General features: G+C 44.1%; 1 protein-coding gene across 1 annotated transcript in view; it reads right to left on the reverse strand.

Moving 5' to 3' along the window:
• ABTB2 (ankyrin repeat and BTB domain containing 2) overlaps positions 1-12,898 on the reverse strand; it is a 105,325-nt gene extending 92,427 nt beyond the window's left edge. The window contains exon 1 of the mRNA XM_069739286.1: positions 11,677-12,898. Within this exon, the coding sequence (XP_069595387.1) occupies positions 11,677-12,538 (862 nt within the window). The 5' untranslated portion in view covers positions 12,539-12,898. The remainder of the gene's footprint in view (positions 1-11,676) is intronic.
• Between the last annotated feature and the right edge of the window lie 1,849 nt (positions 12,899-14,747).

Below are 14,747 nucleotides of genomic sequence, written 5' to 3' on the forward strand. Positions count from 1 at the left end.
CGTCCTGGCCCCTTTGCAGAGAAACAGCCCCAAAGCATGATGTTTCCACCACCATGCTTTACAGTAGGTATGGTGTTTGATGGATGCAACTCAGTATTCTTTTTCCTCCAAACATGACAAGTTGTGTTTCTACCATACAGTTCCAGTTTGGTTTCATCAGACCATAGGACATTCTCCCAAAACTCCTCTGGATCATCCAAATGCTCTCTAGCAAACTTCAGACGGGCCCGGACATGTACTGGCTTAAGCAGTGGGACACGTCTGGCACTGCAGGATCTGAGTCCATGGTGGCGTAGTGTGTTACTTATGGTAGGCCTTGTTACATTGGTCCCAGCTCTCTGCAGTTCATTCACTAGGTCCCCCCGCGTGGTTCTGGGATTTTTGCTCACCGTTCTTGTGATCATTCTGACCCCATGGGGTAGGATTTTGCGTGGAGCCCCAGATCGAGGGAGATTATCAGTGGTCTTGTATGTCTTCCATTTTCTAATTATTGCTCCCACTGTTGATTTCTTCACTCCAAGCTGGTTGGCTATTGCAGATTCAGTCTTCCCAGCCTGGTGCAGGGCTACAATTTTGTTTCTGGTGTCCTTTGACAGCTCTTTGGTCTTCACCATAGTGGAGTTTGGAGTCAGACTGTTTGAGGGTGTGCACAGGTGTCTTTTTATACTGGTAACAAGTTTAAACAGGTGCCATTACTACAGGTAATGAGTGGAGGAAAGAGGAGACTCTTAAAGAAGAAGTTACAGGTCTGTGAGAGCCAGAAATCTTGATTGTTTGTTTCTGACCAAATACTTATTTTCCACCATAATATGCAAATAAAATGTTAAAAAAACAGACAATGTGATTTTCTGGATTTTTTTTTCTCAGTTTGTCTCCCATAGTTGAGGTCTACCTATGATGTAAATTACAGACGCCTCTCATCTTTTTAAGTGGTGGAACTTGCACTATTGCTGACTGACTAAATACTTTTTTGCCCCACTGTACAGTATATACCAGGATGGGGAACATATGTACCAGGATGGGAGACATATATACAAGGAAGGGGGACATGTATACCAGAATGGGGGACATATATACCAGGATGCGAGACATATATACCAGGATGGGGGACAGGTATACCAGGATGGGGGACAGGTATACCAGGATGGGGGACATATATACCAGGACGGGAGACATATATACCAGGATTGGGGGACATACAGTTAGGTCCATATATATTTGGACAGAGACAACATTTTTCTAATTTTGGTTATAGACATTACCACAATAAATTTTAAACAAAACAATTCAGATGCAGTTGAAGTTCAGACTTTCAGCTTACATTTGAGGGTATCCATATTAAAATTGGATGAAGGGTTTAGGAGTTTCAGCTCCTTAACATGTGCCACCCTGTTTTTAAAGAGACAAAAAGTAATTGGACAGATTCAATAATTTTAAATAAAATGTTCATTTTTAGTACTTGGTTGAAAACCCTTTGTTGGCAATGACTGCCTGAAGTCTTGAACTCATGGACATCACCAGACGCTGTGTTTCCTCCCTTTTGATGCTCGGTCAGGCCTTCACTATTGTGGTTTTCAGTTGCTGTTAGTTTGTGGCCTTTCTGTCTGAAGTTTAGTCTTTAACAAGTGAAATGCTGCTCAATTGGGTTGAGATCAGGTGACTGACTTGGCCATTCAAGAATATTCCACTTCTTTGCTTTAATAAACTCCTGGGTTGCTTTGGCTTTATGTTTTGGGTCATTGTCCATCTGTAGTATGAAACGACGACCAATCCATTTGGCTGCATTTGGCTGGATCTGAGCACACAGTATGGCGGCTCTGAATACCTCAGAATTCATTGACTGCTTCTGTCCTGTGTCACATCATCAATAAACACTAGTGACCCAGTGCCACTGGCAGCCATGCATGCCCGCGCCATCACACTGCCTCCGCCGTGTCTTACAGATGATGTGGTATGCTTTGGATCATGACCTGGACCTCGCCTTTACCATACTTTAGTCTTTCCATCATTCTGGTAGAGGTTGATCTTGGTTTCTTCTGTCCAAAGAATGTTCTTCCAGAACTGTGCTGCTTTTTTAGATGTTTTTTAGCCTTTTTATTCTTGATGCTTATGAGTGTCTTGCACCGTGCAGTGAACCCTCTGTATTTACTTTCATGCATTCTTCTCTTTATGGTAGATTTGGATATTGATACGCCGACCTCCTGGAGAGTGTTGGTCACTTGGTCGGCTGTTGTGAAGGGGTTTCTCTTCACCATGGAGATTATTCTGCGATCATCCACCACTGTTGTATTCCGTGGGCGCCCAGGTCTTTTTGCATTGATGAGTTCACCAGTGCTTTCTTTCTTTCTCAGGGTGGACCAAACTGTAGATTTTGCCACTCCTAATATTGTAGCATTTTCTCAGATGGTTTTTTTTCTGTTTTCGCAGCTTAAGGATGGCTTGTTTCACCTGCATGGAGAGCTCCTTTGACCACATGTTTACTTCACAGCAAAACCTTCCAAATGCAGCACCGCACCTCAAATCAACTCCAGGCCTTTTATCTGCTTAATTGAGAATGACATAATGAAGGGATTGCCCACACGTGTCCATGAAATTGCCTTGGAGTCAATTGTCCCATTACTTTTGGTCCCTTTTTAAACAGGGTGGCACATGTTAAGGAGCTGAAACTCCTAAACCCTTCATCCAATTTTAATGTGGATACCCTCAAATGAAAGCTGAAAGTCTGAACTTCAACAGCATCTGAATTGTTTTGATTAAAATTAATTGTGGTAATGTCTATAACCAAAATTATAAAAATGTTGCCTCTGTCCAAATATATATGGACCTAACTGTATATACCAGGATGGGGAACATATGTACCAGGATGCGAGACATATATACCAGGATGGGGGACAGGTATACCAGGATGGGGGACAGGTATACCAGGATGGGGGACAGGTATACCAGGATGGGGGACATATATACCAGGACGGGAGACATACCGTATCTACCAGGATTGGGGGACATATATACCAGGATGGGGGACACATATACCAGGATGGGGGACATATATACCAGGATGGGGGACATATATACAAGGATGGTCCCTGGATTGGAGACATGTATACCAGGATAGGCCCTGGATGGTGAACATATATACTAGGATTGTGAACATATATACCAGGAAGGGGCCCAGGATGGGGGACAATGGTACATAACGGGGCAACACACGTTTTTATAGGATTAAGAAAGTTACTAGTACCCATATATATCTGACCAACATGTGGGGGAGGGGGATAAGGTCCAAATTTTGCACAGGGGGTCACTGACAGTCACACCTGATTTTTGGATTTAGGTGAAGTGTTTTATTATCCTTTTATTACTACAATTGAAACCCATTACAATAATTATCAGTTGTGTCCATTCTTGACAACATCATAAATCAGACAGAAAATTTGGTGCTTTTGTCTCTTTTTCACTTTTTGTTGGCTGGACTTTCTAAATGAATTCTCTTCTCGTGAGAGTTTAGATAGGTCAGTAAACGGAGAATTTCCAATTCAAATCTCTTAATTCAATGTATTGATTCACTTACATATTCATTTGCGATCAAATAAAAAATAAATTAAAATGGCCATTCTAAAATCGTAAAAATCTAATAAACATGTAAGATAATAGTATAAAAAAAAATGTGAAAAATGTAATTTGTACTAGCGCTTGGTTGCAGCGTTAAACTCCCAAAATACGTCCCTGCAGCCGCGGCTGAGATTCCTTCGGGTTCTAATCTAAAAACGGAACCTGAAGGATAATGAGGTCATCGACGTCTGACTCAGGATTTTTTCTTTTTTTTTTTTTGTGGCCATGGGCAGAAATTTTGCTGGGAACCAGATGTAGAAAATAAAATCACACAGAAAGATCCAGATGATTGAATCACTGAAAAGTGAAAAAAGGGGGACGAGACCGCAGCCAGTGCCTTGTGGCAAATTCTCATAAACATGTGGCCAAAAAAAAAAAGAGAAACATTAGGAAAGGACTAATTATGTCATCCATTCATTATGGACTGAAAGGAACATTGTCACACTTTCCGGAAAAAAAAATTGGGGTCTCACAGAGAATCTAGAATCCAATATACTATAGATTTTCTTTTTACAATTTTCAAAATTTATTTTTTATTCGATTTATAAAAGTGCTAAAAAATGTTAAAAAAATTACTCGAAAAATACGGGTCCTTCTCTGTGGCTGGGAAGCCACAATGGGGCGAGTGGTTATCACTTCCCTTTTACTGGGTAGATTTTGGACATGGCTCCTGTCTGATTTCATTAGGAGCCTGCATTTCCAAATTAGGTTCTCATCCCGAAAATCAATAGTCCACCCATAGTTTCTTTTATGTCCCTTATTACTTTCGTCTAGTATTTTCAGTGCTGAAAAAACTGGACCATTTTTCAGCCGATTTAATATTTTACTGCAGTTAATGATTAATCATGGTACGTTGTTTCTGTAGATTCAATTGAAGCAGATAAAAAAAGATAAAACACTAATAGTAATAAAAATAATAATAAAAATAATAATAATAATAATAATAATAATAATGTGCACGTCAGTAATAACTGGTCTCTTTCTTTACCGGATCCCAAGGATCAGAGTGCAGTTTAAGCTCCAAAGTTCATTTGTACTTTAAGAAAGGACTAATTGCTTTCGTATATTTCAAATCGGATTTTGGAAACTGTTCAGACAACGCCCTGCTGGGGTTTTAAACATCTGGATTGAAGACCCGGCGTAACCAACAGTGGAAGCCGACGTGAAGAATTAAAAAGGACCAGAGGCGACTTCAGGACTCTACACCGTGTGCAGGAGGAAAAGAGGAAAAATCTGCAAAACAAACATGTAAGAAGAGAACGTGCTAACATAAGAGCGAGCTGCCAATGTCAATGCTCAGGGTCTTACATGTGTGCTGTCCAAGTGACCAACGAGGGCCCTACTGGTGCATTCTTATGTAAAGGGGTACTCCAGCTCAACTCATAAATTACACCGTGTCCCCCAATGTCCAGGTGCCCTCTATCTTTGTTGTTCTGAGCTCAAAATAAGCCAGAGTTTCTTCTGTCGGGAGAGAAGACTTTTTTTTAACATCTAAGCCAGCCCCCTTCACTATCACAGCCAGTGCATGGATGGAAGAGGGTAGGAGGGGGCTGGCTTAGCTATTGCAATGAGGAGTCTGCTGGTCCCCTTGTCTGTCACAGCTGATGCATGGATAAAAGAGGGTAGGAGGGGGCTGGCTTAGCGATTGAAATGAGGAGACAGACAGCCCCTTGGATAAAGGTGAGTAGGAGGGGGCCGGCTTACATACTGAATGAGCGGTCAGCCAGCCCCCTTGCCTATCACGGCCGACACATGAAAAAAGAAGAGCAGGGGGGCTGGCTTAGCTATTATAATGAGGAGACAACCAGCCCTCTTGGATGAAGGAGTATAGGAGGGAGACTGGCTTAGATACTGAATGAGCAGTCAGCCTGCCCCCTTGTCAATCACAGCTGATGAATGGATAAAAGGAAAGTAGGGGGGGCTGGCTTAGCTATTGAAATGAGACAGCCAGCCCACTTGGATAAAGGAGTATAGGAGGGAGCCGGTTTAGATACTGAATGAGCAGTCAGCCTGCCCCCTTGTCAATCACAGTTGATGCATGGATAAAAGAGAGTAGGGGGCTGGCTTAGCTATTGAAATGAGGAGACAACCAGCCCTCTTGGATGAAGGAGTATAGGAGGGAGACCGGCTTAGATACTGAATGAGCAGTCAGCCTGCCCCCTTGTCTATCACAGGCGACACATAGATAAAGGAGAGTAGGATGGGGCTGGCTTAGATACTGAATGAGCAGTCAGCCAGCCCCCTTCATGGGCAGCTCTGGAAATACTGTCCTGTGCAGAGCAAAAGACCGGCAGAGAGGAGCCATACTGGGGATTCGGCGGCTAACAGTCTGATAATTGAGGTCAAGCGCTGTAGTTTTGCCCAGGTTATACATTTATAGGTTTACGTTATACATCATAGGTCTGGTTACTTCCCACCTAACAATAACCTAAAGTTGTGCGCTGTGCACTTCTGTACCCCAGAGCGACATCGCCGAGATGCGAGGACCCTGGAGCCTCATCCACAAACTGCAACTAAACCTACACGTTTGTTTATACAGGTGTATGCCCGCCATGAAATGTCTGCAGGGGGGTCCTGTAGAAGAAGGGGATCGTGCCCCAACTCGTCTTCTCCATTGTTAACGAGCCACCATTGCATTGTTCTCTTACTGGGAGTATTGGTACATCTGAGCGCTCTCGACGCTACGACGGGTCTATACGAAATTACCGGACGCTGCAGCTAAGAACAGTGACAACAACCTTACATTGGGGAAGCGCTATTTATGCAGTTTTCTGATACAGGCTTTACACGACTCCAAGTTTCTACAGCTATTTAGGACATGTTCACACAAAAAGTATAAAACCATGCAGATTTTGCAGCAGATTTTTTTCTGGATTTTATCAGCAACTTGCGGCAAAATCCTCGGAAAATCTGTCCCATGTGGATGTATCTATAGGCCATGTTCACATTCACATTTTTTTTTTTTTCATTGCACTTGGAAGATTTTTTTTTCTTTTCTTCTTTTTTCAGGACATTATATGGGAAAGTTAATAGGATCATTCAAAACTATAAATAATCCAGCAAAAAAAAAAAAACATAAAAAAAGCGCTGTCAATAGAAAAATAAACAAAAAATATGACACGAGCAAAAAACGTAAAAGCAAAATATGGCAGTGTCTCCAACGGGGTCGAGGGAACTTCGGACCAAAGGACAAGAAAATATTGCAGAAAATAAGGGTGAAAATAAGAAGCCACCAACCAGTGCTCGGCGGTGCCAGCGGCTTCCTTATTAGTCTACAGATAACATATGCAAACCGATGGGCATTACAAAGGGCCGGAGCGGCGCCGGCAGAGGAGATACTGCAGGCCCCATATGTCACACAATGCACCCCGCTGTTTAGTAAATGTCTCCTGTGTCACCTCGCTCCTGATCAGGCCGCCATATTTGCATATATCAATATTCAATGCATCTGGGAACAGAGATAGCAACATTTATAGGTGGGGGGAGGGCTCTATATTAAGATGCAAGGCGCATAATTAATTACAGTCTATTATAATCTGCGCTTGTGTACAGGGTAAACGCCAGACACATGATTTATCGGTTTTGATTGGCAGTCTGGAGGTGATTGTGGGAGACGTCCAATAAGGACATTTTCACACGTCTGTATAATACCGATACTGGAAAAAATGGTATAGGTGTCATCAGTATTTGGATCAGTGTTCCATCAGTGTATCATCAGTGTGAAATCATTGTGCCATCGGAGGATCATCAGCGGGCGGCACAGTGGCTCAGTGGTTAGCACTGCAGCGCTGGAGTCCTGGGTTCAAACCTGACAACATCTGCAAAGAGCTTGTATGTTCTCTCCGTGTTTGCGTGGGTTTCCTCCGGGTTCTCCGGTTTCCTCCCACATTCCAAAGACATACTGATAGGGAATTTAGATTGTGAGCCCCAACGGGGACAGTGATGATAATGTATGCAACCTGTAAAGCGCTGTGGAATATGTTAGCGCTATATAAAAAATAAAGATTATTATTATTATCAGTGCCATCAGTATATCAGTGTGCCATCATTGTATCATCAGTGTGCCATCAGTGCATCATCAGTGTGCCAGTGCACCATCAGTGTGCCATCAGTGTATCACCAGTGGATCAGTGTATCACCAGTGTGCCATCAGTGTATTATTAGAGTGCCAGTGTATTATTAGAGTGCCAACAGTGTATCATTAGAGTGCCAACAGTGTATCATCAGTGCCAGTGTGCCATCAGTGCACCATCAGTGTACCATCAGTGTGCCATCAGTGCATCATCAGTGTGCCAGTGCACCATCAGTGTGCCATCAGTGTATCACCAGTGGATCAGTGTATCACCAGTGTGCCATCAGTGTATTATTAGAGTGCCAACAGTGTATTATTAGAGTGCCAACAGTGTATCATTAGAGTGCCAACAGTGTATCATCAGTGCCAGTGTGCCATCAGTGCACCATCAGTGCACCATCAGTGTGCCATCAGTGCATCATCAGTGTGCCAGTGCACCATCAGTGTGCCATCAGTGTATCACCAGTGGATCAGTGTATCATCAGTGTGCCATCAGTGTATTATTAGAGTGCCAACAGTGTATTATTAGAGTGCCAACAGTGTATCATTAGAGTGCCAACAGTGTATCATCAGTGCATCATCAGTGTGCCATTAGGGCATCAGTGTGCCAGTGTACCATCAGTGTGCCAGTGTACCGTCAGTGCATCAGTGCACCATCAGTGCGCCATCAGTGTATCATCAGTACACCAGTGTGCCATCAGTGTATCATCAGTGCACCAGTGTGCCATCAGTGTGCCATCAATGTATCATCAGTGCACCAGTGTGCCATCAGTGCATCATCAGCGTGCCCTCAGTGCATCAGTGTGCCATCAGTGCATCAGTGTACCATCAGTGTATCACCAGTGTGCCATCAGTGTATCATCAGTACACCAGTGTGCCATCAGTGTGCCATCAATGTATCATCAGTGCACCAGTGTGCCATCAGTGCATCATCAGCGTGCCCTCAGTGCATCAGTGTGCCATCAGTGCATCAGTGTACCATCAGTGTATCACCAGTGTGCCATCAGTGTATCATCAGTACACCAGTGTGCCATCAGTGCATCAGTGTGCCATCAGTGTACCATCAGTGCATCATCAGTGTACCATCAGTGCAGTGTGCCATCAGTGCAGTGTGCCATCAGTGTATCATTAGTGTGCAATCAGTGTGCCATCAGTGCATCATCAGCGTGCCCTCACCTCAGTGCATCATCAGCGTGCCATCAGTGCATCATCAGCGTGCCATCAGTGCATCATCAGTGCGCCATCAGTGTACGATCAGTGCATCATCAGTGTTCCCTCCTTTTTCCCCGGAATGGCTTAAGAAAAATCCGTTCCAAAGCTTCTCCTATACTTTGCAATATTCAACATGTACAGCACAGGGATGAAACGGATGGAATCCATGTGCTGTACGTGTTTTATACGGGCCCATAGACACGTCATCAGGTGCTGCTGGTAAAATCTGGACATGTCTCCTTGTGGTTTGCACGTCACACGGGCTTTGTAAACACATGGACATGTGTGCAGCACCATAGATTATAGTGGGTGCGTGTGGTATCCATGAAACATGGACATGTGAAGGGGCCCAATAGCTGCTTGGATATAATACACAAAGGAAGGAACCAGCCGACCAAAAAAAACAAAAAAACTTTTCTCCAACTTTTCCTGGAGTTTCCATCCATTGGAACTCAATTGGTCCAAGTGGCAAGTTAGAGAGCGGCTGTCACCCATTATACAGCATTGTACCATGGAAAAGTTGCATGGCTTAAAGGGATTGTCCAGGACTAGAAAACATGGTTGTTTTATTCCGAAAACAGCTCCGCGTCTGTCAACAGGTTGTATTTGGTAATGCAGCTCTGAACCATTTGCTTCAATGGAGCTGATCCGCAGTACCAGACTAAGGATGTAGACAGGGGTGGCGCTGTTTGTGGGAGAAAGCAACTATGTTTTTCTGGTTTAGGGCATCCCCAAACTGTTTCCAGATATATTTTTTTAAGAAGTTCAAAGATGATAAGATGATAGATGAACGCAAGCCAGCTAGAAAGAAATCTGCCACCCCGGAGGACCCAGCACATCCAGTCATTACAGTGATACTTCAACTCCCCTGCGGAGGCGCTGTAGGGGAACTGAATCAGATTACAGCCAATTGTGGGTCCTTCTTTAGGATCAGCTTATATATGAATGAGCTGAAAATTCATTTTATTATCTGAAATTCTGACCTGATGCCGCTTATCTCACAGGGATCCAAAAGATCCAAAAGGAACACAGTCATCCCCCCACCATATACATTGTAGTATCAATGGAACTCCATATGGCCCTGTTTGGACGAAAAACAAAAGATCTAATTTGTACAAGTGGCTAACAAAATTCAGGGAATTTTATTATCTTTTTTTCCTTGGAGAAGTCGCGCTCTTCTTCGTTATGTTTATGGGGCGATAGCTGTCACTCTGGATGGGAAACCAGACATGGATGAATGTCAACCCAACCTGCCAGCTTCAAAATATCTGAGAGATTATGTGATCTTTGTGGGCAGAAATGAGGAACGTTCTGGGAAGTGAAAGATCTTCCAGCGGTCAAAACATCTCCCCATGTTCACGTCCACTCTAGGCCAAGACGTTGTGCTTGGGGGAAGTTGGGAAATATAGCGGTCAACCAAGCAAGCTTTTATCTGATTGCCTTCTAATGCATATGGCCAGCTTTAGAAACCTTCCTTTTATTCGGAGGTCTACAGAGAAACCTCAGATGGGCCATGATGCTAACCACCAAAGTGGTGTACCCATGGCCCAATGTGGCACTTGAGGACAGGGATGTGATGTAGCCACGCTGAGAACCTAAATCACCTGTCAGGTTTGTCCCCACCATGTAGCATCTACCAAGTATCTGCAAGCTCAAGACGCCCAAGTTGATGGCTGATGGACAAGAGCTTGCTTTGCGGACAGACAGCTACTCTTTACCACTCCCCCATGTATGCTCGGCCAAGAGGAAAATACCTTCAGCGGCATGAAAATAAAGGGATTGGGCATGTTGAAATCAAGAAGCCCCATTCTTTTTCTTTCTGGACATCTGCTGTCGAGGGAATGTTGGTCATGTCATAATCAGTAGGACTGGTCCTACACTCATCTGATGTGCATGACCACCTGTAGACTGGACTTACTAATCAGCAGGATTCGTCCTACACTCATCTGATGTGCATGGCCACTTGTAGACTGGACTTACTAATCAGCAGGATTGGTCCTACACTCATCTGATGTGCATGACCACCTGTAGACTGGACTTACTAATCAGCAGGATTCGTCCTACACTCATCTGATGTGCATGGCCACTTGTAGACTGGACTTACTAATCAGCAGGATTCGTCCTACACTCATCTGATGTGCATGGCCACCTGTAGACTGGACTTACTAATCAGCAGGATTGGTCCTACACTCATCTGATGTGCATGGCCACCTGTAGACTGGACTTACTAATCAGCAGGATTGGTCCTACACTCATCTGATGTGCATGGTCACCTGTAGACTGGACTTACTAATCAGCAGGATTGGTCGAACACTCATCTGATGTGCATGGCCAACTGTAGACTGGACTTTCAGACCACCATATTAGAGTATCCTTCTGCTCACCCAGTCCATGTGCTACGCAATAACAGAATTTAGGTCCGACTAATACAAGAACTGGCCGTGGTTAGAGGAGAAACTGGGTAAGATAGTAGTGTGGAGCAAGCGCTATGAATGACATATCTCCACCTCTCCGTATACACATGTCCCACTGTTATCCAAACATCTCACGCCGGCAGACACAGCTTGTACAAGTGTCTGCACGGAGAACACAAGCTTGTAGCTGTCAATCACGACTCGACAAAAGGTGCTCCAAACACCACCAAAAATAGAAGACATTCTCCCTAGAGGCTCCATAAGTAATTAGCCATAGATAACAGGACCAAATCTCAATTGTGAGCCCTGGTGCACTTATTTTGGCACCAAATATGATGATTAGATAAGATTTAGATTGCGTCTTACCATTGGCATTCTTCCCACAGATTAAGTGTTCATAGGGCTGCAGGACCCCCCAGAGTTCAGCGTCATTGTTGATTGCCATTTCCAGGGCATCAAGAGATATTTCTGCCCCATCCGTCCCTTGACTGGCAAGAACACGGTTTCGGATCTCCTCCAACAAGTTCTCCATGCAAGCCGTCAAGCAAATAGCTGCATATTCATGGATCCGCACCGATATTCTAGTGTCCACCATCCACCGGAAGAATCTTCCCACTGACATGGAAAGACCACAACGAGCGGATTTCCCTTGTCGTAGTCCATCACCAGCGCTCATGCTGTAGAGGGACAGAGCCCGAACAGTGGCCAATGTGCAGCTCTGGGACAATGCCCAACTTAGAATAAGTTTCATGGCGCTCTGGATCTCATAACGCGTGCACTTGGCGTGAAGGACGCTCAAGCGTTGAGCTTCCCTTGATATCCGTATGAGAGGTCTCCTCAGCAAAAGCGACATTCTCCTTATAGCATCTTGGGAGAATTCCCACTTAATACCCCCATCCCCTTTACCAGTTCTGAGCAGCTTTCCGATGTCCTCATCCGTCCACGGAAAGTCCTCTAGATCAGGTAGCCGGTGGCACCTGGAGAACATATCCACCACATCAGGATCCTCGGTAAGAGCTGAATTCATAGTGTCCCAGCTGCTATTCCGACTGTTCATGGACCCCGAGTAATACCACCAATTCCCACGGTGTTGAGAAGACGCCAACGGTTGGGAGTTGGATTTTGAAGATGAGAGGCTGAGAGACCGGCAGGAATCCTCAGCCCCATACCCGGAGTCCAATGTAAGGTCCTCCAAGGTCTTCAGGGTAGAGCTATATATTCCGGCCATTGGAACGGTGAATGAGAATCCAAAAAAAAAAAAGAGAAAAGCTCCGTCAGAAATCCTTAACGTTAATGAAACTTTTCCATAGTGTGACACCTTAAGTGACGCATATCGGTCTCCTGAAGGTAGCGGTGAAGGGCTGATGCTTTCTTTTCCATGTCCCAAAGAAATGTGAACATTCGAGGAATATTATCCAAGTCTCCTAAAAGTCCATGGATTGTGTTGAAGGTTTCTGGAGAGCAGATTTCTGCACGTCGTAAAAGAAATTTAGGAAAAACAAAAAATCCCAAGCAGAACAGAGCGGAGGGGATCCTTTCTTCTCCGAAGGAGAAGCTTTCTGCAAACTTTCAACTGACTGCCTGACACACAGTGATCAGTCCGTATGCTAATTTCTCTAAGGCTGCAGCCAATCACAGAGCTTTTTAGGGGAGGAGCAGCCCTGAAATTAAATCCAAGCAGCTTGAGCCCCAGATTTTGGCACAGAGCTCCGGCTGCTTCAATACTTTGTTACAAGTCTGATTGGCCATATAAAAAGTTTATTAAAAAAAATGTTGATTTTTGATATTTTTTTTTTTAATCCGATGCTCCTGGGGAAAACTAAAACAATTATTCCAAACATCACAGATGTCACATTGTAATCAGTGAGTGAAATATTCATATTTTCCCAGGGGGAGGGGACGAACTTACTTGATTTTACAGAACTTCAGGTTTCTGATGGAAGTTCAAGGAATCCCATTTAGATCCCGGTGCAAAGTTTGTACATTCCAGTCCTGGCCGACAGAGACTTCACCCCCCCTCTCACATTGAAAGCCGGGTTTGTGGTTTGGCAAGAAAATCTAAAGAGAAACAAAATGTCATTCAGACACCAGAAATGTTCACAAATTGCATATAAAATAATAGAGCGCACGCTCCTGTGCTCGCATCCGACTGCAGGGTCCGCTCAGACAACTCGCCATGACACGGACTTCACCCTGACCTTATTATAATCAATGGCCCCGATCAGGTGAACGATTCGGGGAAATTGGACTCAGAATCGGATAAAAAAGGAAAATTCCAGAGTTCACAATCAGAGCAAAAGTCGCTGTTAAGACGCCAAAGACCAAAATGCCAAAATAAATCGGATTATGAAAAAAACACTGAATTTTGCTACACCTGATACATGCTGAGTATTTGCAGCGGATTGATAAGTGTATGATAAGTGTGCTTATCGGGCATTTTTGGCGCATTTTTTTTCGTGTTCATTCAAAGGAATGGACGCCGCAGATTTGAAAAATGAGTTGATGCGTTGTGTTAAAACGCAAGAATAAAGAGAAAAAAAAACGCAACGTCTGGATTTCATTTTGGAAATTACATTCGTTATGCTGGGACTTTAAAACGCTGCTTATTTTATGCATTAAAAACCCAAAAAGAAGGCGAGTATCATACAGTCGGTAGATTATAAGGCGCCACTCCAGCTGTAAAATAGAAAAATGCTGGAGTGGTGCGTTAAAGACTATCTGTCACCCTCCGGGACGTGTATGACCTATTAATATGGGCATACAGGTGATAGAAATGTTATGCTGGTCCTCATATTATCGGTCTTGTTGCAGAGAAATATTATAATCTGTCTGTATGTTGATTAGTATAACAAGACCCCCTATAGTAACCATGCGCTGCATCACATTGAAAAGGATAGTGTCACACCCCCCCTCCTACCGGGACGTGTAAGACCTATTATTATGCACATACAGGTAATAGAAATGTTACGCTGGTCCTACCTGTCTGCCTCATATTAATGGTCTTGTGGCTGAGAAATGTTTTATTCTGTCTTTATGCTAAGGATTTCTTCCAGGCTCCGAGCGTGCGGTGCGGTAAGAAATCCCAGCCCCCTGTCCTCATTGTAATACTACCCCCCTCCCCTCATTGTAATACTACCCCCCTCCCATGTGTGTCAGGCTCGGGATTCCGGGGTCATAACTGATGGGCATGGGAGGGAGTAGTATTACAATGAAGACAGGGGGCAGGGATATCTTACAGCACCGCACGCTCGGAGCCTGGAAGAAATCCTTAGCATAAAGACAGAATAAAACATTTCTCAGCCACAAGACCATTAATATGAGGCAGACAGGTAGGACCAGCGTAACATTTCTATTACCTGTATGCCCATAATAATAGGTCATACACGTCCCGGTGGGAGGGGGGGTGTGACACTATCCTTTTCAATTTGATGCAGCGC

The sequence above is a fragment of the Ranitomeya imitator genome, chromosome 9 (genome assembly GCF_032444005.1).
Source record: "Ranitomeya imitator isolate aRanImi1 chromosome 9, aRanImi1.pri, whole genome shotgun sequence".
Lineage (NCBI taxonomy): Eukaryota > Metazoa > Chordata > Amphibia > Anura > Dendrobatidae > Ranitomeya > Ranitomeya imitator.